Source organism: Dendrobates tinctorius, unplaced genomic scaffold (assembly GCF_039654945.1).
Source record: "Dendrobates tinctorius isolate UK_male_01 unplaced genomic scaffold, ASM3965494v1 ptg000016l, whole genome shotgun sequence".
Taxonomy (NCBI): domain Eukaryota; kingdom Metazoa; phylum Chordata; class Amphibia; order Anura; family Dendrobatidae; genus Dendrobates; species Dendrobates tinctorius.
Window position 1 is genome coordinate 20,890,579 of NW_027361684.1, and position 16,754 is coordinate 20,907,332.

Genomic DNA, 16,754 nt, shown 5'->3' on the forward strand with positions numbered 1-16,754 from the left:
GAACTTCTAAATCAAAAATCCATCTAGAATGATACAGTAAAACAGGAAGGTGGAGTTGGAGGATGCGTCTGCTGTCTCCTTTTTGACATGTCATGGTGCCCCTATAGTAGTGCTAATAGCCACCATTAGCTGTTTATTGTGTTAACTGCAAAGTAATACCTATGGGACAAATGACTACCCAACTCCATTCCTCTTTTTGTTATTTTGCAAATTAGCTATTGTGTGGAATTTGTAAGGTCAGCTGTTGTGACTCACAAACTGTATGTTGCTCCTAATGCAATATATATATATATATATATATATATAGACAGAAACATTGAAATATGAGCCTATACATTTTTAGTTTTCCCACATTTGCACAAGTGGCTCTAAAATGATGCACCTTCAGTCTCTCTTTCTTCAAGTTGTCTATGGATCTATCCTACCGTAGATCTAGTGCTCTTTTTCAAGCATGCAGAGTGCAATAACTCTTGGCTGACTTACTGCCAGTACAGGTCTTCTTTGCCTCCACCTCTGTTATAGTGTTCTCTACCTTTACAATCCACTTTAGACCTCTGTACATAGCTCTGTCAGCCGGATTCTATTTTCTGCCATCTGCATCCATATTGCTGTCCGTACATTTTTTCCATACACTAATCCACAAAGGAGCTTGTAATAACTAGGCTCAGAAGAGCTGACACATGTAAAGCTGAGCTGTGTCGGATGCCTGAAGAAGATGGCTAAGGCCACTTTCACATTTGCGTTTAAGGCAGCAGCAACGGCCTGCGCACGGCTGACGCTAAACCCTGCCCCTGCCATGCCTCCTCCGATAGCTCCGCCTACCGGCGTATGACGCTGCATGTGTCCTGCGTCCCCTATTTTTAGCACTGGGGATGCAGGCCGTGCGCAGTATGCGTTTGGTGGCGCATGCGTCCTTTTGACGGTGCGCCGACCAGCGGCAAAAGCAACCTGTAGCAATTTGGTTGCGCTTGGCGCACTGTCAAAAGGACGCATGCACCGCCAAACGCATACTGCGCACGGCCTGCATCCCCAGTGCTAAAGATAGGGGACGCAGGACGCATGCAGCGTCATGCGCCGGTAGGTGGAGCTACCGGAGGAGGCGTGGCAGGGGCGGGGCTTAGCGACGGCCGTGCGTAGGCCGTCGCTGCGGCCTTAAACGCAAATGTGAAAGTGGCCTTAGCTGTCTGCTAACTCAGCTCTACCTGTGTAAGGCTAGTTTCACACTAGCGTTTATTCCATGCAGCGCACGGCGCCGCTAAGCCCCACCCCCTGCCGGCTCCCTGCCCGCCCCATCCGATCATTGCCGCCTACTATCGCACATGGACGCATGCGATCTGCGCACCCTATCTTTAGCATAGGGTGCGCAGATTGTGCGCTGGCCGTGCGCTAGTAGGATTTTAGTGTGCACTGCGCACTTTTGAAGGTGCACCGAGTGCATCAAAATGCAACATGCTGCGTTCGGCGCACATGTGCGCACCTTTAAAAGTGTGCAGAGCACACTAAAATCCTACTAGCGCACGGCCAGTGCACGATTTGCGCACCCTATGCTAAAGATAGGGTGCGCAGATCGTATGCGTCCATGTGCGATAGTAGGCGGCGATGACCGGATGGGGCAGGCAGGGAGCTGGCAGGGGGCGGGGCTTAGCGGTGCCATGTGCTGCATCGAATAAACGCTAGTGTGAAACTAGCCTCAGCTATACTAGGCTTAGTTTACTTCAAGATCCATTATGATGAGTGCAGGACAGTGGAGCTCTGCTGAAAAATAGCTAACAGAGCAATGATGTAAAACTTCACACTCAGCTATACTAAGTCAGTTGGAAGATGATGTAATCAAGCTGGCAGAGTTGTGTACATAGAATAATAAAGTGAACTCTACATTTAGATTAGCTTAATGAAATTACAAATATATGTGGTGGATACAGCTAAGTCATCAACTCAGACAGGTGGGACTAGGCACTGAAACACAGGAAAGGGAACGAAGGGGTCTGCAGCACTGTATAAGAATAAACCATTTAGGCTACTTTCACACTTGCTTTTTTTTGCAGCGTGTTTTTCCCGCAAAAAACGCATTGAAAAAACACATACAAACGCATACAAATGCTGCATTTTTTTCAAGCATTTTTATGAGCATGCATGAAAAAAACGCAGCGTTTTTATGCGTTTGTATGCGTTTTTAGTGCGTTTTTACTGCATTTGCGTTTTTTTTCAACATTAGGTGGCCCCTCACACTAACCCAAACCATGACTTTACTAACCCTAACCCTGACCCTAACCCTGACCCTAACCCTTAACCAAACCATACCCTGATCCTAACCCTAACCCTGACCCTAACCCTAACCCTAACCCTGACCCTAACCCTTAACCAAACCATACTAACCCTAACCCTTAACCAAACCATACTAACCCTAACCCTAACCCTGACCCTAACCTTGACCCTAACCCTTTACCAAACCATACCCTGATCCTAACCCTAACCCTGACCCTAACCCTAACCCTGACCCTGACCCTAACCCTGACCCTGACCCTAACCCTAACCCTGACCCTAACCCTAACCCTTAACCAAACCATAATAACCCTAACCCTTAACCAAACCATACTAACCCTAACCCTGACCCTAACCTTGACCCTAACCCTTAACCAAACCATACCCTGATCCTAACCCTAACCCTAACCCTGACCCTAACCCTTAACCAAACCATACTAACCCTAACCCTTAACCAAACCCTACTAACCCTAACCCAAACCCTAACCCTAAACCCTAGCTAACCCTAACCCTAAACCCCCTTAACTAACCCTAACTCTAACCCAAACCCTTAAATTCCATTGTCTAACTAATGGTAAAAAAAAACGCATGCGCAAAAAAACGCATACATAAGCATGCCAATGTGCACATATGCGCACCCATAGACTTATAATGGGTGTCTTGCTGTAAAAAAATGCATTGCGCGCACATGCGTTTTTTTGAGGCAAGTCGGACGCCCAAAAAATGCAAGAGGATGCATTTTGTGCGCCCGAGCGCATACCGCAAAAAAACGCAAGCGCGGAAAAACGCATACAAACGCATGTGTATGCGCACATAAGCGCATCCCATGCAAAATATAGGAAAAAAACCGCATGCGTTTTTTAGCGCTAAAATCCAGCGCAAAAAAACGCAAGTGTGAAACCAGCCTTAGCTATGTCAAGCTTGATGCAGAGAGGGGCAGATGGAGATGAGAAAAAAAAGTAAGAGAAACATTTTTTAACAATAAGTATGTATTTACTGTGGTTTGTAAAAAATTATTTGATTGCGGGAATAACCCTATAAGACCTTCCAGTCGTTCAAGCTTTACTATTTGACTGCAATAATGAACATTAAAAACAAAGTATTATGCAGTAATTCAGACAGAGCATACTCTACTGCAGAAAAAGTTGTTGTGTCTGTGCCTGAACATCAAGTGACCATTCTTTACTTAATTCTTGTAGGTGGAACACGACGCTTTAGTGGTGCCCAGTGGCACCTGCAGAAAATTGTGAATGACTCGGTGGACAGCTCAGACGATGAGTTCTTTGATGCCAGAGGTAAGTTTAAAGTTCTAAGAATTACATAAACGTCTCTCTGATATGAGCTAGATTGTTAACAACTATTGAATCCCTAAATATTCATCTATGTGGTAAATATACTCTTTATTTTTCTTTATTTTGCTAATCACTGAATCTGATATGGGTCACATACTTGCATCACAAGACTGTCAAATTTAAGGGTCTTGGTTCATTTTACTTATGTTTGTATGAAACGAGCCACTTGTTTGCACCTTTAACTTTTTACTTTGTTAAATGTATCTGAATGTTTTACTCTGCTTAACCACACTTTGTAAGTTTAGACTCCAAAGCGTCAAACATCTGTTCTTTTTGGTACAAATCAATAATACATTTATCTAAACTGACTTGTACCAAATAAGGCACAAACCAGACCAGAAAATCGTGAACTCTGTATAAGTTCATCTGCCCTATCTGACAATATTTTTCTTATTTCACCACTGTTTCTAAAATCAGTTATGCAAATTCTGATTCAGTCTGCAATATCCATTAACTCACAAAAAAACAAGATGTCAGACCATAAATTATTGGGTTCATAATAAATAAATCAGTCACATGACTACTATGAAAGAGCTTTGCTTTTTTTTTTTTCAACTGTGATTACTTCTGTTTGGTTGTTGTGATGCCATTTTCTTGGTGATTTTAGTAAAAGGGAAGCAAGTGGTTGTCAGCCATAAGCTAAAAAAATGCTAGACTTTTTGTTGCACTATATATTAAAATCACACCTTTATATAGTACTCAAAAAAGATTTACGGCAAAAAAAATAACTACCAATAATGCCCCGAACACTTAGCAAACTTATTGTAACATCCAAAGTACTATTGAGGGTGGGATTTATTAGGGTGAAAAACAATAATCCACAAGAGGATAAAATGGTAGCAGCAGAAGCAAAATGTGGGCAGATTTGAGAAAATATATGTACTGTATGTTAAAAAGGAAGCCACCCACACTTCCCCTAACGAAAAGATATCCAATGTTGCATTCAAACTGGTACTAAGACAATGCAAATGTGTCAATTTCATAAAACAATGTTCTTCCACTCTTCCTTAAACTACCAAAAAATTGGCTTGCCTAATCGTAGCAGTTGGCACCATATTTGATAAACGTTAGTGATGCTCTGCTCATTGGATGTGCAAAGCCTTTACTCTAGAGTTAGTAAAGCAATCTATTCTATAATTTCTAAACACTGTTTTTTGGTGATTCGTTTGTATCACTGCTCTTACTGCACCCACACACACAAATGATACACCATTTGAAAGGTAAACTTGCCCCCTTCAACAAGAAAAAAGCCAAACAAGCCACACATCCATGATTTGATCACAAAATACTGTTTAAACATTAATTTTCATGAACCTGTAGTAAGGAAAAATGACCTGCAGGTGGCACCACAGTATGCCAAAGCACACTACCAACACATTTGTAAACATGCACTGCTTTTTCGCTGATTACTTTGCCCCACACACACACATGATACACCATTTGAAAGTTAAACTTGCTCCCTTCAGCAAGAAAACAACCAAACAAACCACACATTCACGATTTTATCACTATATACAGTGTAAACATTCATTTTCATAAACCTGCACAAAGACACAATGACCTGCAGGTTGCACCTCAACCGGAAAACATTTTTTGGCCTCTACTTAGCAAAACAATTTATTATATTACCAATCTACATATATAAATACCTGTCTGTGTTCATCAGCTCATGAAATACATTTACATTTGACCAGCTTGTTTTTACTGAAATTGGCTGTGCCCCCTGACTACCAATGTGCGAAAATTTTGCATGGGCCAAGCTAGTAAATATTATATACTAGCTGAAGAGTCCGGCGCTGCCCGGGCATAGTAACTAACTACGGTTAGTTATAACAAATTATAATTATTATATATATATATATATATATATATATATCTGAGTGTATAGCCCCGCCCACTCCGCATAGCCACACTCACTATAATATCCCACAGCATCCCATCAGCCAGAGCCACCAGACTACTACCCCTAATATCCCACATCATCCCGTCAGCCAGAGCCACCGGACTACTACCCCTAATATCCCACATCATCTCATCAGCCAGAGCCACCGGACTACTACCACTAATATCTCACATCATCACGTCAGCAACAGCCACCGGACTGCTACCCCTAATATCCCACATCATCCCGTCAGAGTCACCGGACTACTACCCCTAATACTCCACATCATCCCATCCCAGCCGACGGACTACTACCCCTAATAGCCCACATCATCCCATCACAGCCGCCGGACTACTACCCCTAATACTCCACATCATCCAGTCAGGGCCACCAGACTACTACCCCTAATATCCCACATCATCACGTCAGAGCCATTGTACTACTACCCCTAATATCCCACATCATCCCGTCAGAACCACTGGACTACTATCCCTAATATTCCACATCATCCCATCAACCAAAGCCATCGGACTACTACCCCATATATCCCACATCATTCTGTCAGCCAGAGCCACCGGACTACTACCCCTAATATTCCACATCATCCCGTCAGCCAGAGCCATTGGAATACTACCCTAATATCCCACATCATCCCATCAGCAAGAGCCACCGGACTACTACCCCTAGTATCCCACATCATCCCATCAGCCAGAGCCACCGGACTACTACCCCTAATATCCCACATCATTCCGTCAGAGCCACCGGGCTACTACCCCTAATATCCCACATCATCCCGTCAGAACCACTGGACTACTATCCCTAATATTCTACATCATCCCATCAGCCAAAGCCATCAGACTACTACCCCATATATCCCACATCATTCCGTCAGCCAGAGCCACCGGACTACTGCCCCTAATATTCCACACCATCCCATCAGCCAGAGCCATTGGACTACTACCTCTAATATCCCACATCATCCCATCAGCCAGAGCCACCGGACTACTACCCCTAATATCCCACATCATTCTGTCAGAGCCACCGGACTACTACCCCTAATATCCCACATCATCCTGTCAACCAGAGCCAGGACAACTACCCCTAATATGCCACATTCTAACTTCCATACCGGGGATCCCTTTAAGAGAGGCCTGGGATCAAAACCAAAGCGCTGGATGGATTTGCCCTGACTTCTATACCAATGATCCCTTTAAGAGGGAAGATGTGCCTATGGGATGGAGGATGTGTGATGGGTATATGGGAAGGAGGGGGGATTCATTTCTGTCATGTGCTCTCTGCTCCTTTCTGGGGGGCAGACAATGACTGGGAGCTTATGTTCCCAGGAATGCTTGATTTCTCCCACCATGGCAGTGTCTGCTGAGGTGTTGTCGTGGAGTGAGAAAACTATTGCTCATAGCAACCAATCACAGCTCAGCTTCTTTGCTTAGTGATTGGTTGCAAGGAAAACTGTTGCTCATAGCAACCAATCACAGCTCAGCTTTTTTAACAGCTCTGGTGAACTGAAAGTTGCTTCGTTATTGGTGATACACACACACACTCATACATACATTCACTTTTCTATATATAGATAAAATTGATGCCTACAAAGTACGCAATTTTTTTAGTGAACAGATTCTTTTTGCTTTATTATGTTAATACTCCTGAATTAGCAAAAATAAGGAATTAAAGGGGTTGCCCAGGACTTAAACATTTATACTCAGGTTTATGTCTGACTTATATATTGTTATCCTTACATATAGATATTGATATCCTTGGAATAGTTAATCAATAGTGATTGGTGAACCTGTGACTGTAAGGGGCCAGAGGATTCGGTCGAGCAGTTAAAAAAAGTTACCAGAACAGTACCCAAATCCAAACCCCGACCACTTTCAGATGAATGGGGGGGCCTGAACATCCATTGTTTGCCACACTGTCATGTGCATAACAGCGTGGCAAAGAAAGGCTCTGATAGTCGGTAAGATTATTACCGCCGGTCAGAGCGCTCTGGCTGCGATGCTGTCAGATGACAGCATGAGCCAACAGCTGTGACCGGAGGTAAAAAGTTTACCGCCAGTCACAGACATCGGCTGATGGGACTACTCATGCCGGCGCCTGCTCTATAAATACATTTTAAAAAATTCCGCCGTGGGTTCCCCTCTATTTTTGATAACCAGCACAGCAAAACTGACAGCTGTCTTCTGCAACTCTCAGCTGTCAGCTTTATCATAGCTGGTTTTCAAGAATAGAGGGGTCCCATGCCATTATGTAAAATTATTTAAATGAGTAATTTAAAAAAATGGCATAGGGTCCCCCCATTTTTTGACAACCAGCCAAGATAAAGCAGACAGCTGGGACTGGTATTCTCAGGCTGCTAAGTGGCCATAGATATTGCCCCCCTGTCTAAAAATAGCAGCCTGCCACTGCCCCAGAAAAGGCACATCTATTAGTGCTTCCAACTTTCCCTGTGGTGGTGGCAAGTGAAGATAATATTTGTGGGGATGATGTTACCTTTGTATTGTCAGGTGACATCAAGCCCATGGCTTAGTAATGGAGACTTGTCTGTAAGATGCCTATCCATTAGTAATCTTATAGTTATATTGTAAATAAACACACGGCCAGTATAATGTCTTTTATTTGTAATAAATTCTTTATTTATAGCAAAGGCACTGACTGATTAATACTCCCATCATCAGTGCCAGTTCTCACTGTTATTGGTGGCAACATACATAGGCTGATGGGATTAGTATTCTCATCATCCGGTCACAGCTGCTGTCTCGCTCTGTCATCTGACAGCATGGAAGCTGCAGCACTCTGACCGGTGGTCATACTCTTACCTTCGATAAGAGCCGCTTGTGTTTCTCATGCTGTCCTGCAGATAACAGCATGGGAAACACCTGATGTTCAGAGTGCTGACCCCAAACTGTAAAAGGAGATATTGATGACCTCTCCTAAAAGATTGATCATCAATAGTTCCATTTGGGTCCTAGATAACTAATTTAATATAATAGGGCAGTGTTCCCCAACTCGAGTTTTCAAGAGTCACTGACAGCACATGTTTTCAGGATTTCCTTAGTTTTGGCCAGGTGATAATTCACCTGTGTATACAAAGGTAATCTTGAAAACGTGGTCTGTCGGTGGCTCTTGAGGACTGGACTTGTGATATGGTATAGAAATCATTTTGTTTTACTTAGGATGTACAACATATATTTAATTTTTCCATGTAATGACAGTTATTGTAATAACTCACAAAGCTCATTAGGTATTAAACTATATTGGACTTCCTTCTTGAACTGGATTCTTTCTTGAACAGGATTAGATCTATTTTAACATTACAGAGAAGTGGAAAACATAAAGGCCTAAGTACTTTAAGTTTAACTTGTGTCTATGGGATCAGCATTTTTTGTAAGATTTGCAACTCTTCCACGGAAGCTCTCTTTTTATAAGTCTGCTTTCAACAGCCCCAAAGATGATCTCATGACAGACAAAGAACAGTACCAGAGTTATATACTTTACTCTTATCTACCATCTTGTAGGAAATCTACAGTTGTGCTGATGATATAATTCATTTCTTATACAGTGTGATTTTTAAACCATCAGATAAAATACATCTGTTAATTTTGATCACCTTCCTGTCATATATAACATTTCACCTTGTGGAGAGTACCAAGCCGGTGTTAAGAGACTTATAGGCCATGTATGGTTTTTCTTGGAAATTAAATATGCAAATAACCCATTCAGAGAGGAAGACGGTTAGAACTCTAGTGCCAGCTATTATAATAGCAGTGCTAAAAGTCAATATTGGCCTTTTAATGAACATTGCTACATGACTTAGGGTAAAAAGCAACACCAGAGACTCCATTTAAAGACATATGTTTCAGGGTAATTGCCCTTTAATGCTAAGCATAAGGTCTGATTTAGCTAGGTGAGAGGTCTTTGACAGGGGATGAAAGATGTAATGTTTCTCCTGGTGGAGAGTTCCAAACTGGCATAAGGAGACTTATAGGCTATGCAATGCTTTATAGTTTCAATAAAATGTTGCTTTGGGACAACAAATTTCATTCGTACATGGGGTAACAGAAGAAAAAGGACCCCATAATTTGTAATGCAATTTTAACATAATAAGGCTGCTCAAAAACAATTTTTTCTTCAGTCCAACTGTTCATGAAAAGGAAATTGCAACATGCACTATTTTCTTCTAAAAATCATATCCCACACGGAACATTCGAGTGGCATCCTATTTTTTCAAATAGAAATACCTGATTCAGCTCACCATGGCAGACGTCTCAGTACTGGGAGCACGGAGCCGCTGTGTAAAACGTACAACAATCAGAATATACAACAGAGTCTGTAACCATGTATATGGCTGGATTAGTATAGCCTATCATCAATAACCACATAGAATAATAGAAAAACGATGATTAGAAGGCAATAGTCTCATAAAAAAAAATATTTTTATTAGAACATTGTTAAAATTCACATTGCCAAATATCAAACAAGGTGGGATTTGTACAAAACACTTGTCACTCACAATACTCATAAGACGCACACAAGCCAGGAGAGACAGCCGTATGCAGGATAATAAATCAATAGGGTGCCAACAGAGATGTTCATACAAACAATAACAAGCTTATAAAGTGGGTAGTACTACAAAAAATCGTTACCTATAATGTTAAAGATACTACACCACATGTGTGGTCTAATACATGATCCTATTGCACATCTCCCAGTATTATAACCGCAAACAACCCTCCATAAATTGCTGAAACTTCACAAGGCAGTCAAAAAATATCATATGGACCAAAAATCTGTCCATTAATACAACTATGTCAACAGCTCAGTGGCTGCCCCACTTAATATATACGGGGAATAAAATTACCCAGACTGCACAGCCCAATTTAACATTCTATTCCCTTACTCCCCATCTTAATCAATATAGCGGTAAAATTACCTTCAGGGTATACGGGTGCAGAGTGCTGTCTCCTCCCAAGACCTGCGTGTCCGCCCCGATGGGCTGTGCAGTCTGGGTAATTTTATTCCCCGTATATATTGAGTGGGGCAGCCACTGAGCAATGTGAATTTTAATAATATTCTAATAAAAAAATTTTTTTATGAGACTATTGCCTTATAATCATCGTTTTTCTATGATTCTAAACAATCAGAATATGAAGAACCAGCTCAACGATATAGTGAAAATTTTTTTCTTTTTATTCACTTAAAAGAACAATTAAGTGGAAATGTGATATTGATGAGTTTCTAACGAACTTGCACCCTTAATCATGAATCTACTATAAACCTAGGAAATTGTATTTGATCATGTACATTTTTTAGTGTAGCTGTATGAAAACAGCACTTGAATGTCACATGGACATAAAAAACGGACATACGGAGCACAATCGAATGAAATTTAGAAAAAAATTGTCCAGGTTTTCTGGATGAAATTTGGACAATTTGGATAATTTCTCATACCCATTTCTGCAGCTGGCTTTACACTAGCAGAAAACCACTTTATGGAAGGAGTTAATAGGCCAATAGACCTAGCAAACCTAAAGGTATTTTTTTGAGAAAATATGGGAAGCTTGCAATCACAGCACTGTGGTGATGATGGAGCCCTGTGTATTGACTGTAGTATTTAGGGAGCTACACAGTCAAGAACAGTGTTAACCGCCATTACCTTTTTCAAGCTGCAACCCATTCTGAGCATTTTGTAGCCTTTAGAAATGCTGCTTGAGACAAATATATTCTCTGAGCCACTGCACAGTATGCAGGACAGTTCAGTACTGTGCTATACAGTAGCTCAGAGACAGCTGTCTCGAGAAGCATTTATTAAGTATGCAATCCTTCTCAATGCCTTAGGATTGGTTGCAGTTTGAGAATGGTGTTGGCAGCTTTTTTAGTTTACTGTAATTCTCTGAGAACCCCTTTAATGAATGATGCTTTATTTCACTAGTATTTTCCAAAAAAGCACTATCACTTCCGTGTCTCAACAAACTGCTGTAACTCCTGCCCTGGTCACTAGGCGGCAACAAACTAATACCGTGGTCACTGCTTGACATCAGCAGCATGTGGCAGTTTAGATTTTAGGTTACTGAGACTAGTCCCTTACCTGGCCACCTGTGTTTGCTGCAGTGAGCTGGTATGTAATTATCTCTTTGCTGGGAGTCATGGGCAGGACTCCCTTCTATATAAACCCCAGCAGATAGTCTATAACTGCTAGTAATTTAGATCAGATAAGACTGGTTGCTCTGATCCTTTACTGCTGTGTGCTATCACTCCTGTTGGTGAAATATGGCTGGTAACACATCTCATCCCCATTTCAAAAAGATATACTGCCACAGCACATGGAATAGGGTGACACTGTGTCTTATCAAAAGTGATCCTTAAATAGTCTTATACACATAATATTTCCTCTAAGCTGTGATGGCTACTGGACATCCCTGTCAGAGAACTGGTTAATCTTTAAAAAAGTGGGCAACGGTCTGAAACCCAGAAAGTATCCTGATTGTGCCCTAATCTAATAATCAGGAAAGGAACACAAGACTTGCTGGGTGTGGTGCAGCAGTATTTCTCCACATCAAGTGTCATGGGTTTACTGCGACAGAGAGGAGCCAGAAGACCGCAGCATCTGATTTCTCCTGCACTAATTAGAAGCACCTCACCTTCATATTAAACGGTGTAAATTTCTTTTAGCAGTGTAGGGGTTAATCGGCTCAGTTGAGAGCTACTGGAAGCTTTTCTGCGTTAAGGCTCTTGGCTGATTACCAACGGATGCTGTTCAATTAGTCAGCGTAGGGTAATCATACCAACATGTTTCACCAGATAGACTGACTTCATCAGGGAGTCGAGGCTAAATTATGGGTTGTTGTCAAATGGGTTAATAAAGGTAGCAGCTGCACCAATATACCCTAACACAAAAATAATACATTGTTATTAGGAGAGAGAATATAATTTCAATACAATAAGTAGTATACTAATATCCTGAGATGTACACTGACTAAGCAGATTTTAAAAGTTTTTTTTCCTTTAAATAGTCTGATTAAAAGTTAATTTTTATGGTCTTTAGATAGGGTTTATTTGCTTTTGGCAATTTGTGAAAAAAGGCTTTCAGATGTGCACTGTTAGCCACTCCTATCTCCTATATTCATGGGTCCTGGCTAGCACTCATCGTCAGAAGTAGCTTGGCTGGAGGTTGTTATTGGAGAAGTTGTTTAGTGGTGGATTTATCCGTGACTGTTTCTGGGTTTTGAGTGTGAGATAATTCCTTCTCTTCTCCTACTTTTGTTTAACCCCATCCTCCACTCCCCGGTGTTGACCTCTGTTGTTTATGTGTGTATAGTTGTATGATTGGTATTTTCCTTTATCGCTGTTCATATTGCCTTGTTAGTCTGGTTGCTATAGTACGGTACACTACTACTCCTCTCTTCCATGGGTGGGGAAACTGTACGGACTGAGGGCAGATTCAGGATCCCCGGCGTCTTTACCATCAGAAGTAATCCAGGGAACAGGGCGAGCTAGGGCATCCGTAACGTTAGGGACATGGAAGGGGTCCCGGGACACCTGACAACATTGTTGTGACATCAAGAAAGACTAAAAGTTAGTGGTCACAAATGCAAAAGAGTAACTATTAAAGTTGTTATGCCAGGTTTGAAAATTATCCCCTATTCATAATTACTGGGGTTCCACTCGCTCATGATCTCTGTCTGAATGGAGCGTTGGGAAGCATGGGCTCCTCCTCTCTATTTATTCCTATTGGGAATGTGATGACCGGGCCAGTGCAATGCTTAGCTGTTTACGTCATTCCATTGAGAATTAATGGATCGGAGGAGTGCATGCTTGACCACCACCCCATTCAGAAAGGGCTCTAGAAAACCACATTCTCTGTAACATTGGGGGTCCCACCGATCAAACAAGTCCTTCCCTATCCTGTGGATAGTGGATAACTTTAATATTCATCAACTGCACAACTTAGTGAGAGCACTGTCTACAATCTCCTTTATGCATACCTGAAACATGCGGCATACAGTACCAGCATCTAACCTGTTTTTTTTCTTCATCTTTTTCAGGCATTGAAGTAGTGCATGCATTTTGCCTCTAAAGTCATTTAGTTCTCCTTCTTTATGCCTCTGTCTTGAGAGTTAGTTACTCTGCAGCTCTTAATTCTTACGTCACATATTTCAGCACAAAAAATTGATTGTGGCTCATTTAAAATTCAATACAACTACTTGCACATATATTGATAACTACCCTGTAATGAGATTGTATTTACATAATGATACAATTTTGTTATGTAGTCTTTTTTTTTTTAAGAACCATTGACATTTCTTCATATAATGTGTGACATTAAATGACATATAATCACAAGTGTATTAGAGGTATCACTGGTTGACATGAAATAATAAAGAACTCTGTTGACATTTGCTGGACAAATAGCATCCCTGGGTGGCATGATGATGATTAAATACCAGGGTAGGGATCATTGTTGTAAACTGAATTGAGAGTCATTATTGCAATGTCATTACAATATGCAAGAATATTCTGACAGATTACTGTCAGCCAAGAGTAGTGCAAAGTATAACATAAGAATGTGAATAAGGCATAGTAGCCATGTAAGCACAGTAGGCATATGTCTATGGGAAAGACAACATAGTGTCATGGTATGCCTAGGTTACTTTAGGCAAAAACCCCGGGACCCCTGCGATGTCCCTCAGACTAGGGGAACACTGTCTGTCCCTCTACCCAGGGTTTACACTGAAGGTGTGCCTGCCTGAGCCTCCACCCTGTCCCTGTCTCCTGTCCAGCCCTAAGCTGAACCCACCACCCTCCACCCAGTGAGGGGACCAGACACCAGACCCCACAAATACGTATGGACAGGGGTAAAAGAAACACCACACAGTTAATACACAAGGGAATACAATAATGTGCAAGGGCAACCAAATATATATATAACAGATTGGAGAAAGAACCACTGAGGGATATACTGCACCAGATATCAGACGCTCCAACACCACCACTGCTGACCGGTATTGCTAGCACTAGGCTAAAGCTATAGTCGGCGACGCCCATAGTCAGGACGAACTATTTAAAGACCAAGGGCGTGGCCCAGCCCTCAGCCAGCATGACAACCTGGTTAACCCTATCCCGACTGGAACAGAATACCCAACAGGGTATTACTGCTGTCTGCCGGACACCCTGGTGTGAACAGTGTCTGACATGACAGTACCCCGCCTTCTACGAGGGACCTCCGGAACCTCACCATGTCGAGGACCTGGCTTGTCCGGATGGCGACGATGGAACATAGTAACCAGTCGATCAGCATGAATGTCAGAGGCCGGCACCCATGTCCTCTCCTCAGGACCATAGCCACGCCAGTGGACCAGGTACTGTAGAGTGCGACGCACAACCCTAGAGTCCACCACTTTGGACACCTCAAATTCCAACGCGCCATCCACCAAGACGGGAGGTGGTGGCCCGGGGGAACCATCCACCAAACCCACGACCTTCTTTAGCAATGCTTTGTGAAATACATTATGAATCTTATACACAGCCGGCAACTCCAAACGAAATGCCACTGGGTTGATCACTGCGGAGATTCTAAATGGGCCAATGAACCTGGGACCCAACTTAAGTGACGGTATCTTGAGCTTAATGTTCCTAGTAGATAACCACACCCAATCACCCACACACAGGTCCGGACCTGGCACACGTCTGCAGTCAGCCACCCGTTTGTACCTGGAACCCACCTTCAACAAGCGCTGCTTGACTCTCCTCCAAACAGACGACAATTGAGCTCCCAACTGGTCCTCTTCAGGGACGCCAACTGAGCACCCCTGACGCAAGGTGCAAAATTGAGGATGTTGACCATACACACAAAAAAAAGGAGATTCCCCAGACGATTCCTGGCAATGGTTGTTTATTGCGAATTCTGCCAGAGGAAGAAACGCTGACCACTCTTCCTGATTGTCGGAAATAAAGCAGCGCAAGTATTGCTCCAGGTTTTGGTTCATCCGCTCAGTCTGTCCATTCGACTGAGGGTGGAAAGCCGATGAATGAGATAATTTGATTCCAAGGCGAGAACAAAAAGCTCTCCAAAACTTTGCCACAAACTGCGTACCTCGATCAGACACAATGTCAGACGGGACACCATGAAGTCTGACCACCTCGCGAATAAATATCTGAGCAAGAGTCTTAGCATTGGGCAAAGACGGTAAAGCAACGAAATGTGACATTTTGGAGAACCTATCAACAATTACCAAAATGACCGAGTTCCCTGCCGAGGCGGGCAAGTCAGTAATAAAATCCATGGAAATCTCAGTCCATGGCTTACTGGGCACCCCGAGAGGCTGCAAGCTACCAGCGGGACGGGAACGAGGAGTCTTGGCCCATGCGCACGTGGTACAGGCAGCCACATATGAGGCCACATCCTGCCGGATTTTAGGCCACCAAAAATGACGCGATACCAGTTCCAGAGTGCTCTTAACCCCTGGATGACCTGCCAGTACCGTGTCGTGATGTTCGCCCAACACTCTAGAGCGTAGATGTAGCTGCACAAAAGATTTATTAGCAGGCAACCCCGGCGGTACCCTCCTGAGCCTCCGCAATCTCTGCCTCAATCTCTGTCGTGATGGCAGATACCACCACACCCTTTTGGAGAATAGGCACCGGCTCTTCACATAACTCTCCACCAGGAAAACACCTGGATAAAGCGTCTGCCTTAACATTTTTCGACCCAGGTCGATAGGTAACAATGAAGTTGAACCGGGTGAAGAATAATGCCCAGCGAGCCTGTCTGCAGGACAGGCGCTTAGCAGATTCTAAATAAAGCAAATTCTTATGGTCGGTTATCACAGTAATCTGATGAACAGCCCCCTCCAAGAAGTGTCGCCACTCCTCAAATGCCAATTTGATGGCCAATAGTTCCCTGTTGCCAATATCATAATTACGCTCCGCAGGCGACAGCTTCTTGGAGAAGAAGGCACACGGATGCAACTTGGCCCAAGAAGGGCCCTGAGACAGTACAGCCCCCACTCCAACCTCCGACGCATCCACCTCCGTGACAAACGGTAAGGAGACATCGGGCTGCACCAGAATGGGCGCTGAGGCAAAACTATTCTTGAGGAATTCAAACGCCTGTACCGCAGGCTCAGACCAGTCAGAAAAGTCGGTACCCTTCTTAGTCATGTCAGTCAGTGGTTTGGCAATCATAGAGAAGTTCTTAATAAATTTCCTATAGTAATTGGAGAAGCCAAGAAATCGCTGAAGCG

The 16,754-nt window shown here is 42.9% G+C and overlaps 1 protein-coding gene across 1 annotated transcript in view; it reads left to right on the plus strand.

The window, feature by feature from the left end:
• The window catches only part of PITPNM3 (PITPNM family member 3), a 793,680-nt gene that overhangs the window by 342,949 nt on the left and 433,977 nt on the right, over nucleotides 1–16,754 (plus strand). Inside the window, exon 2 of the mRNA XM_073565568.1 lies at nucleotides 3,462–3,557. Coding sequence (XP_073421669.1) covers nucleotides 3,462–3,557 — 96 coding nt within the window. The remainder of the gene's footprint in view (nucleotides 1–3,461; nucleotides 3,558–16,754) is intronic.